Source organism: Ictalurus punctatus, chromosome 13 (assembly GCF_001660625.3).
Source record: "Ictalurus punctatus breed USDA103 chromosome 13, Coco_2.0, whole genome shotgun sequence".
Classification (NCBI taxonomy): domain Eukaryota; kingdom Metazoa; phylum Chordata; class Actinopteri; order Siluriformes; family Ictaluridae; genus Ictalurus; species Ictalurus punctatus.
Window position 1 is genome coordinate 15,585,264 of NC_030428.2, and position 15,274 is coordinate 15,600,537.

At 43.4% G+C, this 15,274-nt stretch overlaps 1 protein-coding gene across 26 annotated transcripts in view; it reads left to right on the forward strand.

The window, feature by feature from the left end:
- Positions 1-15,274, forward strand: part of tcf7l2 (transcription factor 7 like 2) — an 84,627-nt gene that overhangs the window by 16,625 nt on the left and 52,728 nt on the right. For all 26 annotated transcript variants that reach the window (XR_001814423.3, XR_008397643.1, XM_053684929.1 and 23 more), the window contains exon 4: positions 10,767-10,868. Coding sequence is in view for 24 of the 26 variants with exons in the window: in XM_053684929.1 (XP_053540904.1) it covers positions 10,767-10,868 (102 nt within the window). In the remaining 2 variants the exon portion in view is untranslated. The remainder of the gene's footprint in view (positions 1-10,766; positions 10,869-15,274) is intronic.

Here is a 15,274-nt window from a genome sequence, read left to right on the forward strand (position 1 = left end):
TCCCGGTTGGCAGCTCAATGTTTATTTTTATTTCAGGTCAGTTCTACCTGTACTCCTGCTCCTTACATCCAGCTTCTTATTGTACAAATAGGTACACAGTTCTGCACATGGACCGACTTGTAATAACAAACATGCTTTCGGCTATAGGTTCACTTATTTATTACTACATTTATTACTAAAGAGCTGCTACTCGACTGCATGTGTTCCTCTCTGGTATGAGGCTATTCGTTTTATTATTGCCGTATTAACTGAGCAGAGTTCATTGCGATTCCACTTGAGCTGACCTGGTGGATCAGGAACACTCTGAGCAGGACGGTGTGCCAGCAGCCCTGGCCGGACCTGGCAGGCAGGCTGAAATCTGATCCAGCCATGTTTTCAGTCCTCCTTACTCGTTCCCACTCCCTTTCTCTCCTCCTCACTCTCCTCCGTCCCTCCAACAACAGGCCTATTATATGTGTTCAGGTCTTTCCTCCTCCTCTTGAGGCTGTGACTCTTGAAGAATCCGGCTGCGCGGTACACGCACTAGCATGGCCACGCCGCCTGACCTATGGGCACACGTGCACTGACCCACTAAGGCTAATAACAGCTGTTGTGAAAGAGCTTGGTTGAGTGTTGGAGAATGTGTTTTACGCAGAGAGGATGTTAACGCTCATATCAGCATGATCGAACACTATCAGTGATGTAAAATGGAAAAGAGGACATTACCCTGATTCATTTAAAAAAAAGAAAAGAAAAGTTTTTGTCCTCTCTCTCTCGTCTCAGCATGCTCTTTTTTGCCTGTCTTTTATAGCCTTTCACTTTCCCACCCCTCACAGGCATGAATACCATAGTGTGTGTGTGTGTGTGTGTGTGTGTGTGTGTGTGTGTGAAAACAGAGAGAGAGGGAGAAGCTGGGGCAGATCAATGTCAAGTTCAGGTGTGTCCTCCTTCCTGGCAGAACAGGGCCGAAGGGCCAGGGTGGGGAGGGGAGGTGCATCGGGGGAGATGTGGGATGGAAGGGCTTGCTGTCAGCAGCTGGACCTCTTAATCCTATAGGCCTGGGGGAAAGGGTGTGTGTGTGTGTGAGAGAGAGAGAGAGAGAGAGAGAGAGAGTGAGAGAGAGTGTTTGTAGTGTGTGTGTGAGAGTGTTTGTAGTGTGTGTGTGTTTGTAGAGTGTGTGTATATGTGTCTGTATGTTTGTGTGTGTGTGTGTGTGTATGCGTGTATTCCAATGTGTGTCCAGTAGGTCTGGCATTTTGAATGCACCTCTGTGGCCATATTTTGCACAGCTGAGTCCATTCTGTCTGTGTGTGTCCCCATGTATGTCCCCATGTATGTCCCCGTGTATGTCCCCGTGTGTGTCCCCGTGTCCGTGGGTGTCCGTTTGTGTGCCCGTTTGTGTGCCCGTTTGTGTGCCCGTTTGTGTGCCCGTTTGTGTGTCCGTGTGTGTGTCCTTGTGTGTGTCCGTGTGTGTGTCCGTGTGTGTGTCCGTGTCCGTGTGTGTGTCCGTGTCCGTGCCCGTGTGTGTGTCTGTATTTTTTGTACATGCCTATTTCTTTCAGTGTGTATATCGTACACGCACAACTGTTTACTCTAGTTGTCTGTTTATTAACGGCATGCTCTCAGTGCAGATGATTCACCTTGATTCTTCTTGATTTAGGGAAGTGATGGCGGATAGACGAGTGTAGGTAGGTGGTGCACGTACCTTGTGCCTAGTCCACCAACCGTATTAGCCCTCGGTTTGTACTAGTGGCACTGCAGAAATTGCTGAAAGGAGTGATTGCATCATCTTTGGACTTCATTAGGACGAAGCGCACTATTTAGCCACATTCCATGCAAGCTTTCTCTCTCTCTCTCTCTCTCTCTCTCTCTCTCTCTCTCTCTCTCTCTCTCTGGCATAGACTTTTGCATATATCACGGGCTGGCAGGCTAAGAGCCTGGGACTTCCCCACACCACACTCCAAGCCTTTGATCCCTTGCTTTGGAGGTAACATCAAACGGAGAGGCATAGAAAGGCAGCTACTACTGTGAAGTTCACTGTTCAACTTGATGGCTTGGCTGAGGGATTTTTTTTTTTTTTTTTTGATACGGCTTCCCTCAGCTGACAAAAACACACAGTTTTTAGCCAAGGCTTGTTTCAGGACATGTTAACCTTTATAAAAGCCATCTGTTTTTTTTTGTTTTTTTTTGTCGTTGTCTTTGTTTTTTTTTTATCCCTCCATACTCCGTTGGATTGGCTAAATAAGCTTGCGTCTTGTTAATCATGCGATGGATGCCGTGCAGCTGCCATATTGCGCCGTATTGCGTCAATGCTGCAACTCTTTAAATGGAGGTTTGATGAAAAACGATAGGAGGCTGAGGAAGCAGCTACATGCATGTTCAGTTACATCCAGCTTCCTTCTCTTGTGATCTGACACAGAGCTGTCTGAATCTGTTACGGGAGTGTGTAGAGACCTCACTGAGGCTCTATACACCGTTGCGATCTGTAACAAGAGACTATGTCATGGTGGGAATGCAACGCTCTAACGTAACCTCTGCGTGACAATAATATACACTCGTTTGTCCTATGGTTTATGCATGTCTAGGAAAATGTGCTTTTGCAATTTGTCATAATAAAATAAAAATCGAATCCAACCCACTGTCTAACGTGAGCTGTAGACCATAGGCCTACAATTAAAAAGACACACACCTTGTAGTTTATCCGTGCTGAATTAACCAGGGAATGAAGCCGAGCTGTAAAATTCCTTCCAGAACGTACACTCCGTTTCTTTCAATTATTAAAAAGTATTGCGTTGGATTGTGATCATGTTGAGTCTTTAATTTTATAGTCAGACAGAGAGAACTTTAGCAGCATTTTGGCCTCCAACAAACAGTGAAGCTGAAATCCCACGTGAATACCTATTCACTATTTATTCTCACTACATGGGATATAACAATGGATCTGTAGAACCTTTTTGCCCCCATCATATTGTGTTTATGTACACAGTCAGTTTTAAGACATACTCTTTGTTTTTTTTTAATTGAATTTTTAATTCAAACATAATTGCAAAAAAATTACACATGACCAAAAAATAAGGATGCATTTATTCAGACCAATTCTCTACATTAAGGGACAGCCTGTTTGTGTGTCTTCTCACCGTTTTTTTAAATAATTAAATTTGTCGGTTTTATTGCGTATAATTATTGTAGGAAAACTTACTTCTGTGTCTTTCAGGAAGTGATCACCTCTGTGTGTGTGTGTGTGTGAGAGAGAAAGAGAGAGATTTGTGGAAAGAAGGCATTAAGGCATTAAAGAATCTGTAGTAATTGGCTTGTGTGATGGTGTGTGTTGCCACCGTTTGTGGATGGACGTTGATGGTAATTAACAGAGAGTGGGAGGAGAGCTGAATGAGGCTCTGGAGGTGGCTCAGGTCCAGGTCATTTCTGTGTTTTTTTTCTGTATGTGAGGGGTGCTGTTCGTGGGATGCACAGCAGAAGAGGACGGGGTCAGCAGTACACCTACTCTACTCTATCCACAGTGGCCACTCCCTGACCTTCCCTGGGTTTTACTCTTCGCCATGCTTGCACCATTCTAATTAACCACCGGCACATTATTTATTGATTTATTCCACGTGCTGGTGTCTCTGTGCTTGACTGAGGTTTTTCTGAATGACTCCATGATTACAGGGTCTACAATATAACCAGCAATGTGTAAATATATAACTCACACCCCTCCTGAGCTTATCTGAGTCCATATTCTTCACTGTTTAAGAGTTGTGTTGAGTGTATTTGGTGTGTATGACGCAGGATACACACATGTGCTCAGTGAGAGCGCGTTTACTTTCGTGAGCACTAGGATTGGTCTTTAGGATTTTTGCAAGGATGTTTCTTTAGGGTGTTCTTTGTGGACACGTCCACACTCTTGTCCTGAAACCATTCTGAATTTCGACTCGGATTCCTGATAATGGGCTTCTGCTGCACTCCAGGGCCAGGCCTTATGAATATGGAGTTTGAAGTGCTCCGAGGTGTGTGGGTGTTTCTCTCTGTGTGTGTGGGTGTGGGTGTGTGTGTGTTTTTTGCTTTTTGATGCTTTTTGAAGGCTGCTGTTGCTGCTGGAGGTGACATCGTCTTCATTTTGAACTTGGGGAGTGTGCTAGTGTGGTAATTACCACCTCGTGGTAGCTAGGGATGACCCACCTCCCTACGGAATTACAGTATTCAGTGTGTGTGTGTGTGCGCGTGTCTGCGTACACGTTCCAAAGTCCAAACCCTGCGCTGACTCCATTTGAGCTGTTCTCAAGGCACACCTAGTGCTGAGTGGCCCATACGCACGTAGCTGTTAGGTAGGTCAGTGTGTATGAGATTCCACAGGACCAGAAAGAGAACCTCTCAGTGTGGAAGACTTGAACTCTGTGTGTACTGTGATCTTCAGAAGCCTGTGTGCCCCCGATGGTGCAAACACTGGCACTGAACACTCTGACCCACACGTCTATTTATAGAGCGTCCGTAATCAATCGGTGAAAGACAGATAGAGATATCGAGACCGGGGAAATGGCTAGCGTCACAGTGCTGAGCGTAACAGCCATGTTTTTACATGGTAAATACCAAATAATACAAGTGCTTGGGTTAACATAGCGCTTTTGTCTGAATGGCTGTTTGTTTAACTAGATTATTTTGGCTGCAAAAAAAAAACTAAAGGGTGCTAACTACTACAAAATCCCTAATGAAATCGGCACCTGTTCTTTTGTGTGGCAAAAATCATTGTTTGTGCTAGTGCACTTTTTTGATAAAGTGGATGTAGTCTTTTTAGCAATTCAAAACCAGAATATTCTGCTTTTAAACTGTTTTTTCTTTTTTATTAATTATATATTGTCTCTGTATATTGTATCATATGTTGTTTTGAGAGTGTAACCAAAAACCATACACTTTCATTACTTTTAGATCAGAAGTTTAGAAGTGTCGCTTAGCCTTTGTGGACTTGGACAGATCCTTCGTTATTATCTCCTAGAAAACCAGTTGTGGGATTTATTTTAGTCACATGATTGTGTTAGCTTGGCTCTGCTGCTAGCAGCTCCCATTCCGTTGATAGTACTGGTATATGGTGTTGCCCAGTGCCGTACTGTATGTTTCAGGTGACTCAGCTGCTGTTTGACTAGCGCATGAGCCCACACCTGCAAGACAAACAGAACGTGAGTCTGGCCACACATACCTCATGCCTTAGTGTTTGGGACTGCTTAGTATAACTACACCTTGATGAGAGGAATTTTACGTGCAGATGGATTTTGTGGTTTGGGAATCATGGTATAGGACTATAGTATTTCTTACTACCTTTTTACATCTTTTCTTTGAGAAGTACAGGATGAAAGACAGCACCATGAGTTTCAAAAGGCAGCTGCCTCTTGGAGAGTCTGTAGGATTTATTTAGAGGAAAAGAGGAGTAAACTGAAAGAGAAAGGGAGAACGTGTCAGAGGGAGTTAGTTGGAGGAGAAGAGAGAATGAGGTAGGGGAAAGGTGAGCGGTTTGAGGAGAGTGAGCTGGCGTCTCGGGCCTCGCGCTGTCAGAGGGCTGAGAAACCCCCAGCGGTTCTGGCTTTGGAGTAAATTCAGGCCCTACAGAGCCTCTCCTGCCCCGGGGCACACAAACCCCAGGCCTGCCCACATTCTGCCTTTATTTTCCTGCTTGCAAATTGCCTCAGGCTGTCTGAGCTGGTGGGACGTTCTTTTCTCATTTTTTTTTTCTTTATTTACTCATAAAATGTGTATTAGGAGAACTAAGCAAGTGTGAAGAGCCCTTGTGTAGACTAACTTTTAGTTTCATGTAGTGAGGGGGCAACTCTTCCATCACCGATCCTCTTTTTCCTCTGCTTTCCATCTTCATCTCTTCTGTTCAGCTGAAATGAAGGGCATTTGAATGTCTGCCACACACACACACACACACACACACACGTTCCCTTACATCTGACGATAGGTACAGCGCTTTTCAAATAGCCTGGCTGGATCATCATTTTGTCCTCTCTACAGTCACAGAAAATTGCTTCTTTTGTGAAAGTGAGTTTGTACATGAATGCGGTAAAGTATTAGCATCCCTGAGTGCCTTTGCTCCTGCACCTGCAAACAAGCCCATGAGACGAAGGGCTTAAGAAGTACATAGAGCTTTGCTGGTGCAGGTGGGGGCTGTGAGAACAGGAGCGCCTGTATCTGTCACAAGTCTGATCTGAGTTTCTCTGGACTTTTGCATTTGAACACAGCAGTGTCAGCTGCAGTCTCTTCAGCACTCCCTGTTTAACCAGAACTTCCAGGGTTTTACTTGGCCTTCATACATCCTTAGTGAAAAGAAGGTATTTGTATTTTTTGTGTCAACATAAGCTGCAAGCTGTTAGACCAGTCCCAGGATCCTTTAACCCTGTGTGTGTGTGTGTGTGTGTGTGTGTGTGTGTGTGTGTGTGTGTGTGTGTGTGTGTGTGTGTGTTTTGCCATGTATTCGCCTGACCCCTGGGCACAGATGGGCTGGGATGTTTAGGGCATTGCTGGGTGTCTCTAGTGGGAGGCTGGCCAGCCTTATGCTGACTACAGCTTCCAACCCTGCAACCCTCTTCTCCTTCTTCTCCTTCTTCTCTCTCTCTCTCTCTCTCTCTCTCTCTCTATCTATCAATGTATACACGCACACATATATATGTGGAGGAATATATATATATATATATATATATATATATATATATATATATATATATATATATATATATATGTATATGTGTATATATATATATATGTATATGTATATATATGTGTATATATATGTATATATGTATGTATGTTTTTTCCTCCAGTTCCTATACATTTACATAATGCACATATCTGTAATACATTATTATGGATCACTTCATGCTTTTCTGGACCAGTGGCCTCTCTGGCATGTTACACATATGATTTGTCTTGATTTACTGGCTTACTTTCTGTGTCAGGATGGTCCTGACATACAAAGTGACATTGAGTCCTCTGGCAAAGGTACATCATTTTATTAGAAGTACTTCAATGACTGTCTAGCTCACAATAATATTGTGGTTGCAGTGTCATGTCCAGTTGAATCAGCGCTGAGTGCTATGATGGCCAGAACCGTCGCGTTCACAGTCATGTTTATACTGAGGTTCTCCACTGCAAGTTAAAGTTTTCTTTAAAATGGAACTACATTGTGGTGCATTGTGTGCTGACATGACACGGTGCAAAAAAGTTTCTTAGTTTTCCCTGTAGTTAATGTGTGAAATGTTAAAAGCTAAAATGTTCTAAATGGGAGCAGTTCAGTTAAAAATAAGAAAAGTGTTACTTTACTGATTTGGAATAAGGCAAAAAAACCCAACTATTTTTCTAACTTATTGTTGCCAGTGTGCCCCTTCTCTCTCTCTCTCTCTCTCTCTCACACACACACACACACACACACACACTCACACGCATGCACACTCTCTCTCTCTCTCTCTCTCTCTCTCTCTCTCTCTCTCTCTCTCTCTCTCTCTCTCTCTGGGAACTCTTTGGGCAATAGAGGGAGAGGAGAGTTCATCCCTCTGGGAGGATTTAGAAGACTCCCTTGTCTTTCACTTCATCAGAGACAATTGAGTCATTCAGGGCCATTGTGGCAGTTCGGAGGCAGGAGAGAGGAGGTGAGGTAGGCTTGGAGGCCTGATAGAGGCTGGGGGGAGTGACAGGGGAGCCCCTGCTGTCAGAGTAGGAACGAAGTGCACACTTTGGGCAGATCTCACGCAACCCCGCGAGTGCTGAAGGAGGGGGGGCAACGTATCGTAAAACTCCAGAGCAATTTGACACATCAGAATGGCACTTGAGTTACCCAAGGGGCCTACTATGGGGAAATTTGTTGGAGGACGAGAGGCAGCAGGCAGAGGTTAGGGGTCACAGCCCAACCAAGTACATCCGTCAGTGGGCCGGGAGGGAGTTGGAGAGGGGGTTGATAGAGCTCTGGCACTGCTGCTTTCCTTGGCATGCTTATAAAAACTGTGGCAGGGATTAAGGAGAGAACATTTGCAGTAGTGGTCTGAAGTGGATACGCCTGTTAGAGCATGTGCACTATGCCCTCGTTGAGGTGTCTCCTTTCACTTCCCTCAATCCAAACACTACTACGCTTGAAGCCAGGATGTCACCTGGCTCACAGCCACCATGCACCACTACATTTCCTTATAAATTACGCTTACAATAAATATACATTTTTACGAATGTCATTTGTTCATTTAATGGGCAAACAATCCCTAAACTACACCCTTTCTAAACATTTCCTATGGTATGGATTTGGTTTTCCATATTTTTTCTAATTGTATCACCCTGTTTGGCATTCTTAAAACCAGCAGCCAATAAAAAACACAAGGAGCTCAACAGGAGAACTTTATTATACATCCTTTCCCACCAGTACAGATGCAAACTCATAAACAAATAGATGTACAGGAGTAGGAGGTAGGACTGCAGAGAAAGGGGAGCAGTGGAGCTGCGGCCAAGGTGGGAGTCAATAAGTCCCTCCAGCATCAACCACAGGACTGCACCCTGCAGTGAACCTACCGCTAATTAATACTGAACCAGACTGGCTCCCCGAAAGGGTCACACACACTTTCATGGTACAAACATTCTCGTACAACAAAGCCACGAAGTAGGCACGTATCCACTATACAAGTACTGCACCAACACAAAGCCCATGTTCAGATAGCCACAGGCAACGACTGAAAACTGCATGTAAGGCAAAACCAAATTCCAAATCTGAGCGTCCTACCTCCTTATTTACTCCTTCATCTTCAGTGCTCCTAATGCTAGACTCTAAATGTCTTCATGCAGAATACTGTCAAGGTCAAGCACACAAGTCTGGTAATACGATTTAAAGACGCATTTTGATTGGGTTAGAGGAGGACAAAGAGAAGGAACAGTGGGAAGAGCTGTGGTTGGATCTAGTTAGAGATGAGGAAGGAATGATAACATTTTTTTACTCGCAGCTCAGCCAAGTTTTTTGGCTGGAATCCGAGCCCAGTGGTTGACGTCCCGATTGAATCACTGGCCAACCTACAAGGCCAACCAACTTGTCAGAAGTTCTCTTTGGGGATCCTGGGTAGTATACCACAGCATACATTATGGATAAAAAAAGTGATCTATTTTTATGTCAAGTTTACTCCAAATCCATTTTTCATGTTTTGAGCTCTAGGCAGCATACCATAGCCTGCGGTTCCAAGGTTAAGAAGCAGTTCCTGGCTAAGGCCTGCTTAACTAACCTTTAGCCAGACAACACATACTCTCGTTCTCCCTGTCCCTCTATGTATCGTATTTAGCTGTTTATATCGTCTATTTACCTACCTGGCCTATTTATTTCTCTGTGATGGCTAACCGCCTCAGTTGTCTCTAACCTCATTGGGTAATCAAGCATTTGCTAAGCCTTTATGCAAATCCAGTGAACCCTCCTCTTACATCCTTAGATTGTTTGAATAATCGTTTGAATTTACTCTCAGGCAGTGTATGAAGCAGCTATTTTGAAAGGTCACATGTTTCCTCCTCTATGTATGGTGCTATTCAGGTTTCCCCTAATATCAGCAACCGTAAGCCAGTTAACCTCTGACCGGGGTAATTATGGGGGGCACACTTTGTACAAGAAAAAAAAAAAAAAGCAAGTATCATGGCCATGACCATGACTTTGACAGTCTGACACTCTGGAACCAGACCATTACTGTGTATGACCTTGTTTTATAGTTCATTACAGCAGGTCAAAGGTGCACAGCTGGAGGTCATTTTGTTTGTGAATATTGGACTGATTGTGCTTGCTAAAGCTGATTTTTTTTTTTTTTTTGGCATTAAAAGGAAAGAGCTGCAGTGAGTGGGGTTCTGGGTTGGCTGGGAAGGAGGACATGGTCAGTGAGCAGATCTGGGAGTGTGTTGGGAGCAGAGTGCACACGTAGATCAGGTACACAAGACACGGCATTGATATACAATAAGGCCTAGTTCTTAAAGGAAGGACCAGGCTCGACTGCAGGCTAATGTTCAGACAGGACAGAGTCAAAGGAAAGATGCGAAAGCTGGAATGACACACTCGTTTCCTGTGTCCGAGTGATTCGGATGGGGCAGAGTTCAGAAACATCACCTACAGCCCTCTTGCTTTGTATTTCGTCTTTAGCGTAGACCTTATTGTATAACATTGCTCTCTCTTACACGGTACGTTTTAATCTTCGCCCATTTCTACAGCTGAGTGTGTGCCCTCTGATCCTAACTATAAAGGATAATGAGAAGGTTTTATAACTTAATTGCACAACGGGTTGATATTTTTGAATATCTCTGGGTACAGGTTGGCACTTCAAGTTTCTTCCTTCACTGTGAGAAACACTAGTGCGTGTCTGTGTGTACTTACATGTGTGTATATGAGTCCTAAGGAGCCAGGCTGGATCAATCATTTACCCAAACGGTTGCTGAAATGACTTTTTATAGACACGTAAAAGCTATATAATACATCTGAAATTTCATATATGCAACAAATCAGCCTTTATATGAAATAAACAGTACATATGCTGACATTTCTTATTCATCCAGGACATCTGTGAGTTAACAAAGACCCGATTCCGGTCTCCATGGCACTAAACAGCCAGTTCCAACTTCATGTTTTTTTCCCCCTTGATCCAGGATGAGTTTCAACACAGTTTGTTTTTGCTTTCTTTTTGCTTTCTGAACCATATGGTCATTTTAGGATATTTTTCCTCTTCTGTTCCTTCCTCTGTTTGCTTTTCTGCATTGTTAACATGTTTTTCTTTGTTTCTCCATTTTGTTTCTTTCCACCAATTCAGTATCTACAGATGAAATGGCCACTGCTAGATGTTCAAGCAGGAAGTCTTCAAAGTAGACAAGCACTTAAAGATGCCAGGTCCCCTTCTCCAGCACACATTGTTGTAAGTAACACCCATTAGTCATTGCATTTACAAAGCTCTTTGTTTCACGGCACAGACAAAAGATCCTCTTCCTGTCTCTTGTACGGCCCGCCTCTCCGGGTTCTCGCACTACTGTCCTAAAACAAACCTGTCAATCGAGTGCAAACGACTGCAGCTTTTTGTGTGACAAGCAGGGCTGCAGAGAGCTGTGCACTTACTTTTGGTGCTAGTTGGCTACAAATTCCGTAACACTCAGAGGAGTAGAGTTGAATCTCACACACTCTTAACTGGGAGGCGTTTTCTGCTAGAAATGCGTTCGAAGAGTCCAAGCATTTCAGGTTCAAATTTGAAAACACTTATTAATATCTATTTTGAAAAAGTATGATATAGAAAGATTTAGAAAGATAGGTCTTATGCCTATGAATCGGTGGTTTTAAAAAGTGTGTGTTGTACTCGTGCAACTGTTAAAGCTAATAGGAAATATGTGATATACATTTCTTAATATAGGAAAAACAATAAATGCCCGAATTATAATAGGGAAATCATAATTCTCCTACCTGAGTATCCTACTTATTAGTCTTGATCTTATGATAATGCTAGGTTTGGAGGGGGGGTATTGTAGATAGTCAATGACATGCTGCAATGTTGGCTTTCTGGGGTATCATTTTGGAGACAGAGAAATATCTTTTCATTGTTTTTTGGTCCTAACTAATGTCAGCTATCATAGCTATCCTAACTACAGGCTTCTCCTTGGCAAACGGTATTATTCGTGTTTTGTAGTGGCAAGACAACATGATAGACACTGTATTTTCTCTTGCTGCTGATTTCCTAGCTAATGTTTTGTTTTAGGGTTGTCACAGTACCAACATTTTAGTAGTCGGTACCAACAGCAGTAAAATTCCACGGTACTCGGTACCGAAGCAAAACACGAAAACATGCGAATTGAACAACACTCTATTTTAGTTAAATGTCAATATAAAATGTCTTTTTAAACATGCCATTACGTATAGTTATCCAGCCAAGAGTAGAAATGTTTTTCTGACTGACCGGTAAGTAAAGACGTAAACAGTGCTAGCCACACATCTGTTGTTTTGTAACACATACATTTCAGATATATGAGTCATTAAAAAGCCTCTGGTGTGTAAAATGAAAAGTAAACCCCGTCATGTCCTTCCATTTATTTTACCCCAGTAAAAGCTGAAGCATTAAATGGTTACTCAGGACTCCCGACTGTTAAACGCGTTAAAATCTTCCCGAAAACACGGTTAATCTCGCCGCACATAAATTTGAGGGGCGTGGCTTTTACACACTTAGCGGTAACAGCACCGAAAGCGGAAAACGAGCGCCCGAGAGCTCGTACACAACAAAAGCGAATTAATAATGATGATTTTAAATAAATAAGCAACAAAACCAAACTTTGACATAAATCCGGGTTTCGGTCTTCAAGGTGCTTTAATAGGTTAGAGGTGTTTCCTCCTTTCGTCACAAAACTTTGGTTACACTGCTTGCAAATTGGTTTTTGGTTATTGATGATGTTCCCTTTGGGATCTGCTCCGCTGGTCGCCATGGCTGCGTCTGAAACCGCATGTATTTTGCATGTACATGTATTTCGCCTACTATATAGTAGGTATGCATGTACAGCTGCCAACATGTGCAAGAGGTGAGCTATGATTAGAGCAATTAGCAACAAATCTCATTTCGTGTGGCGTAAACCCTACATAGAACGCCGGTATGGACTAGCAACCAACTTCCTGTTTACACTTGTATGCGCATGTCCAGTGTGCATGAACGGTCATGTGACATGCGTATTAGGTCGTGTCGTGTGGACGGAGATCGTATCTGAAACACAGCGGAAACGCCAGTGTGGACGAGAATGGTTTTCATTTTAAAAACGCCGGTTTTAATCGAAAACGCACTGGTGTAAACGGGGCCACAGTGCTACAAGCTGACTAGTGTCTCTGCAGAGAGGCTGCAAGTGCTCCCAGAGCAGGGAGGTAAAGGGAGGTAAATAAATATCTGCAAGCTTTTATTCTATAGATTCGGGTGACATTATAGCCAGTCAGTAAACTCCAAACCCTTCAGGCATTCAGCAATCATCAGTAACACCAAGCGTAGACATATCAGTGCACTGGTATAATGGAAGTGTGTAACTTTACCTCACGGTGTCCATGAGTAGACCAACTGCTCTGTTCACTCCAGAGAGCCTTATTTGAATTTACAGCCCTTTGTTTTGGTTGGCCCCATCTGGATGTAGGGTCAGGCACAAGTCAGTGAAGTCAATTAAGAGTGTTCATCATCAGCGTAGTATAACTACAGTAACACGCCTTACATTTTTACCATTAAAGTATTCCTGATTTATTTGGTTAAATTGGTGTTAGATAATTTGCTACTTTTGCCCAACAGTACAGCTTCGAGCTTGACAGTGCAAAACTTCTCGACACTTTCAGAGTTTGTTGTGGGTGACTCAGGTCCCATTATTAAATGGCGAAAAGCTTCCATTCCTTCCCCGAAGTGAACACACAGTGCACATAACGTCCTAGACTTCAGTGCACCTTGGCAGAGCTGAGTTAAGAATAGCTGCCTGCCACGCTGTGTTTATTTGAAACAGAGAGCTGTCAAAAGTTAAGTTTAGCACCAAAGAGTTGGCGATGGCAGCATTTTGATGAACTGAACAGCCAGTGAGATCTTCACTCTGTAAAGGTACTGGGCTATTTTGGGAGGGTATGGGCAGGTTTACGAGGCTGCTTTCTGCCTGTTTTCCCTTTTTTTTTTTTTTTTTTTTTTTTAAAGAGGGGTAGAGAAAATGGGCACTTCTTCCTTTTCAAAATTATTAAAACTGCAGGAGGCATTTAAGAGCAGTTTCAGGTACATGCTGTGCTTGACTATAATCCCTGCCTGTCTGGTAAGGCTGTAAATACTTATCGACACAGTGTAATGCTTTTTTATTGCCTTAGAGTAGAGTTTTAAAGCTCTCTCCAGTGAACAGCTTTACTCTGAATTCCATCTCCATTTAATCGTGTTCTTTATTTGTTTCTTTGTTAGTTGTGATTAGATTGGATTTTTGTTTGATCAAGTCCTGGCTTGGTGAAACCAGAAACCATCAATATGAACTTACTGGTTTAGCAAGTGTAAATCAGTTGTGCGGTTTACCTGAAATAATCTCTACTCGCTTTCTCCACTTTCCTCTCGCCTTCCCTTGCCTCTTTTCTCCTTCTGTCTCTCTCTCCTTACTCAGATACTGTGTGCTTGATCCAGCATTTCCTTTGTTTGCATCATGCAAGTGATGAACTTTAGTCAGACATGTTGCTATTGTCTGTGACAGGTGAATGCGTTCAGGTCTGAAACGTCCAACCCAGTGTATACATAGTGTATATATTTTTTTTTTCTGATTTGTCCCAGTATGTGATCCTCTTATCAATCTATTTCCGCAAAGTGTAAACAGTACAGAGTTTTTTTTTTCTTCTGCTGTCAAATTGGAATAACACCTAGCATCCTTGACCCAAGGCTGCCAGGTTGGGCTGTCTGCTGTAGCCTGATAAGAGAATGCCGATAGGCAGGAGATAAGGAGCAGGAGCCGAAGTTCAAGTGCTCTTCCAATCAGCTGGACAGAGAGATAGAGAGACACACGCATGTGGGCGAGAGAGAGAGAGAGAAGGAGAAAAGAAAAAATGACCAAAAGAAACCAACAGTGTAATAAGTATAATGAGAGAAACAGACAGTATACAGCTTGACCAGTTGATGGAGAGGAGATAAAGAGGAGGCTAGGACAGGAGGCTGAAACACTCTGGCCCTGTTTACACCAGTGCGTTCAGTGTGGACGAGGATGAAAACGATCCTCGTCCACACTGGCATTTCCGCTGTGTTTCAGAGACGCTCTCCGTCCACACGACACAACCAAATACACGTGTCACATGTGGGCAGAGTCGTGCCTTCGTTTTGGCCTGTTTACACTGAAACGCGAGCCCGGGGTTTTCAGACTGAAACGGGGTCTTCTGCGTTTCCAAAAGTCTCCGTTTTCGAGGGTCGAAGACACCGGAGTAGTGTAGACTACAGGCGTAACCATAGTTATGCGTTTTAAAACGAAAACACACTGGTGTAAACACGGCCTGAAACACTCTCTCTCTTCATACTGGCTGCAAAGTCATCATGATGTGACACACACACGTTCACACCTAGGGGCAATTAAGCATAGGCAGTAGGTAGCCACCTACCTACCTATCGCCATGTATTCGGGAGGTTGGGAGGAAACTGGAAAACGCCCAGGAAACGTGCACAGAAAACACCACACAGACAGTAACCCGAGCTCACACTACTAGCTGCTCACCGAGGCACTGGGGGCACTCACCAGACTCAAATACGTCTTTTACCACAGTGTACACCATGTACGAGTCTATGAGAGGTGAGAGAACAACACCTCTACCAGCTGA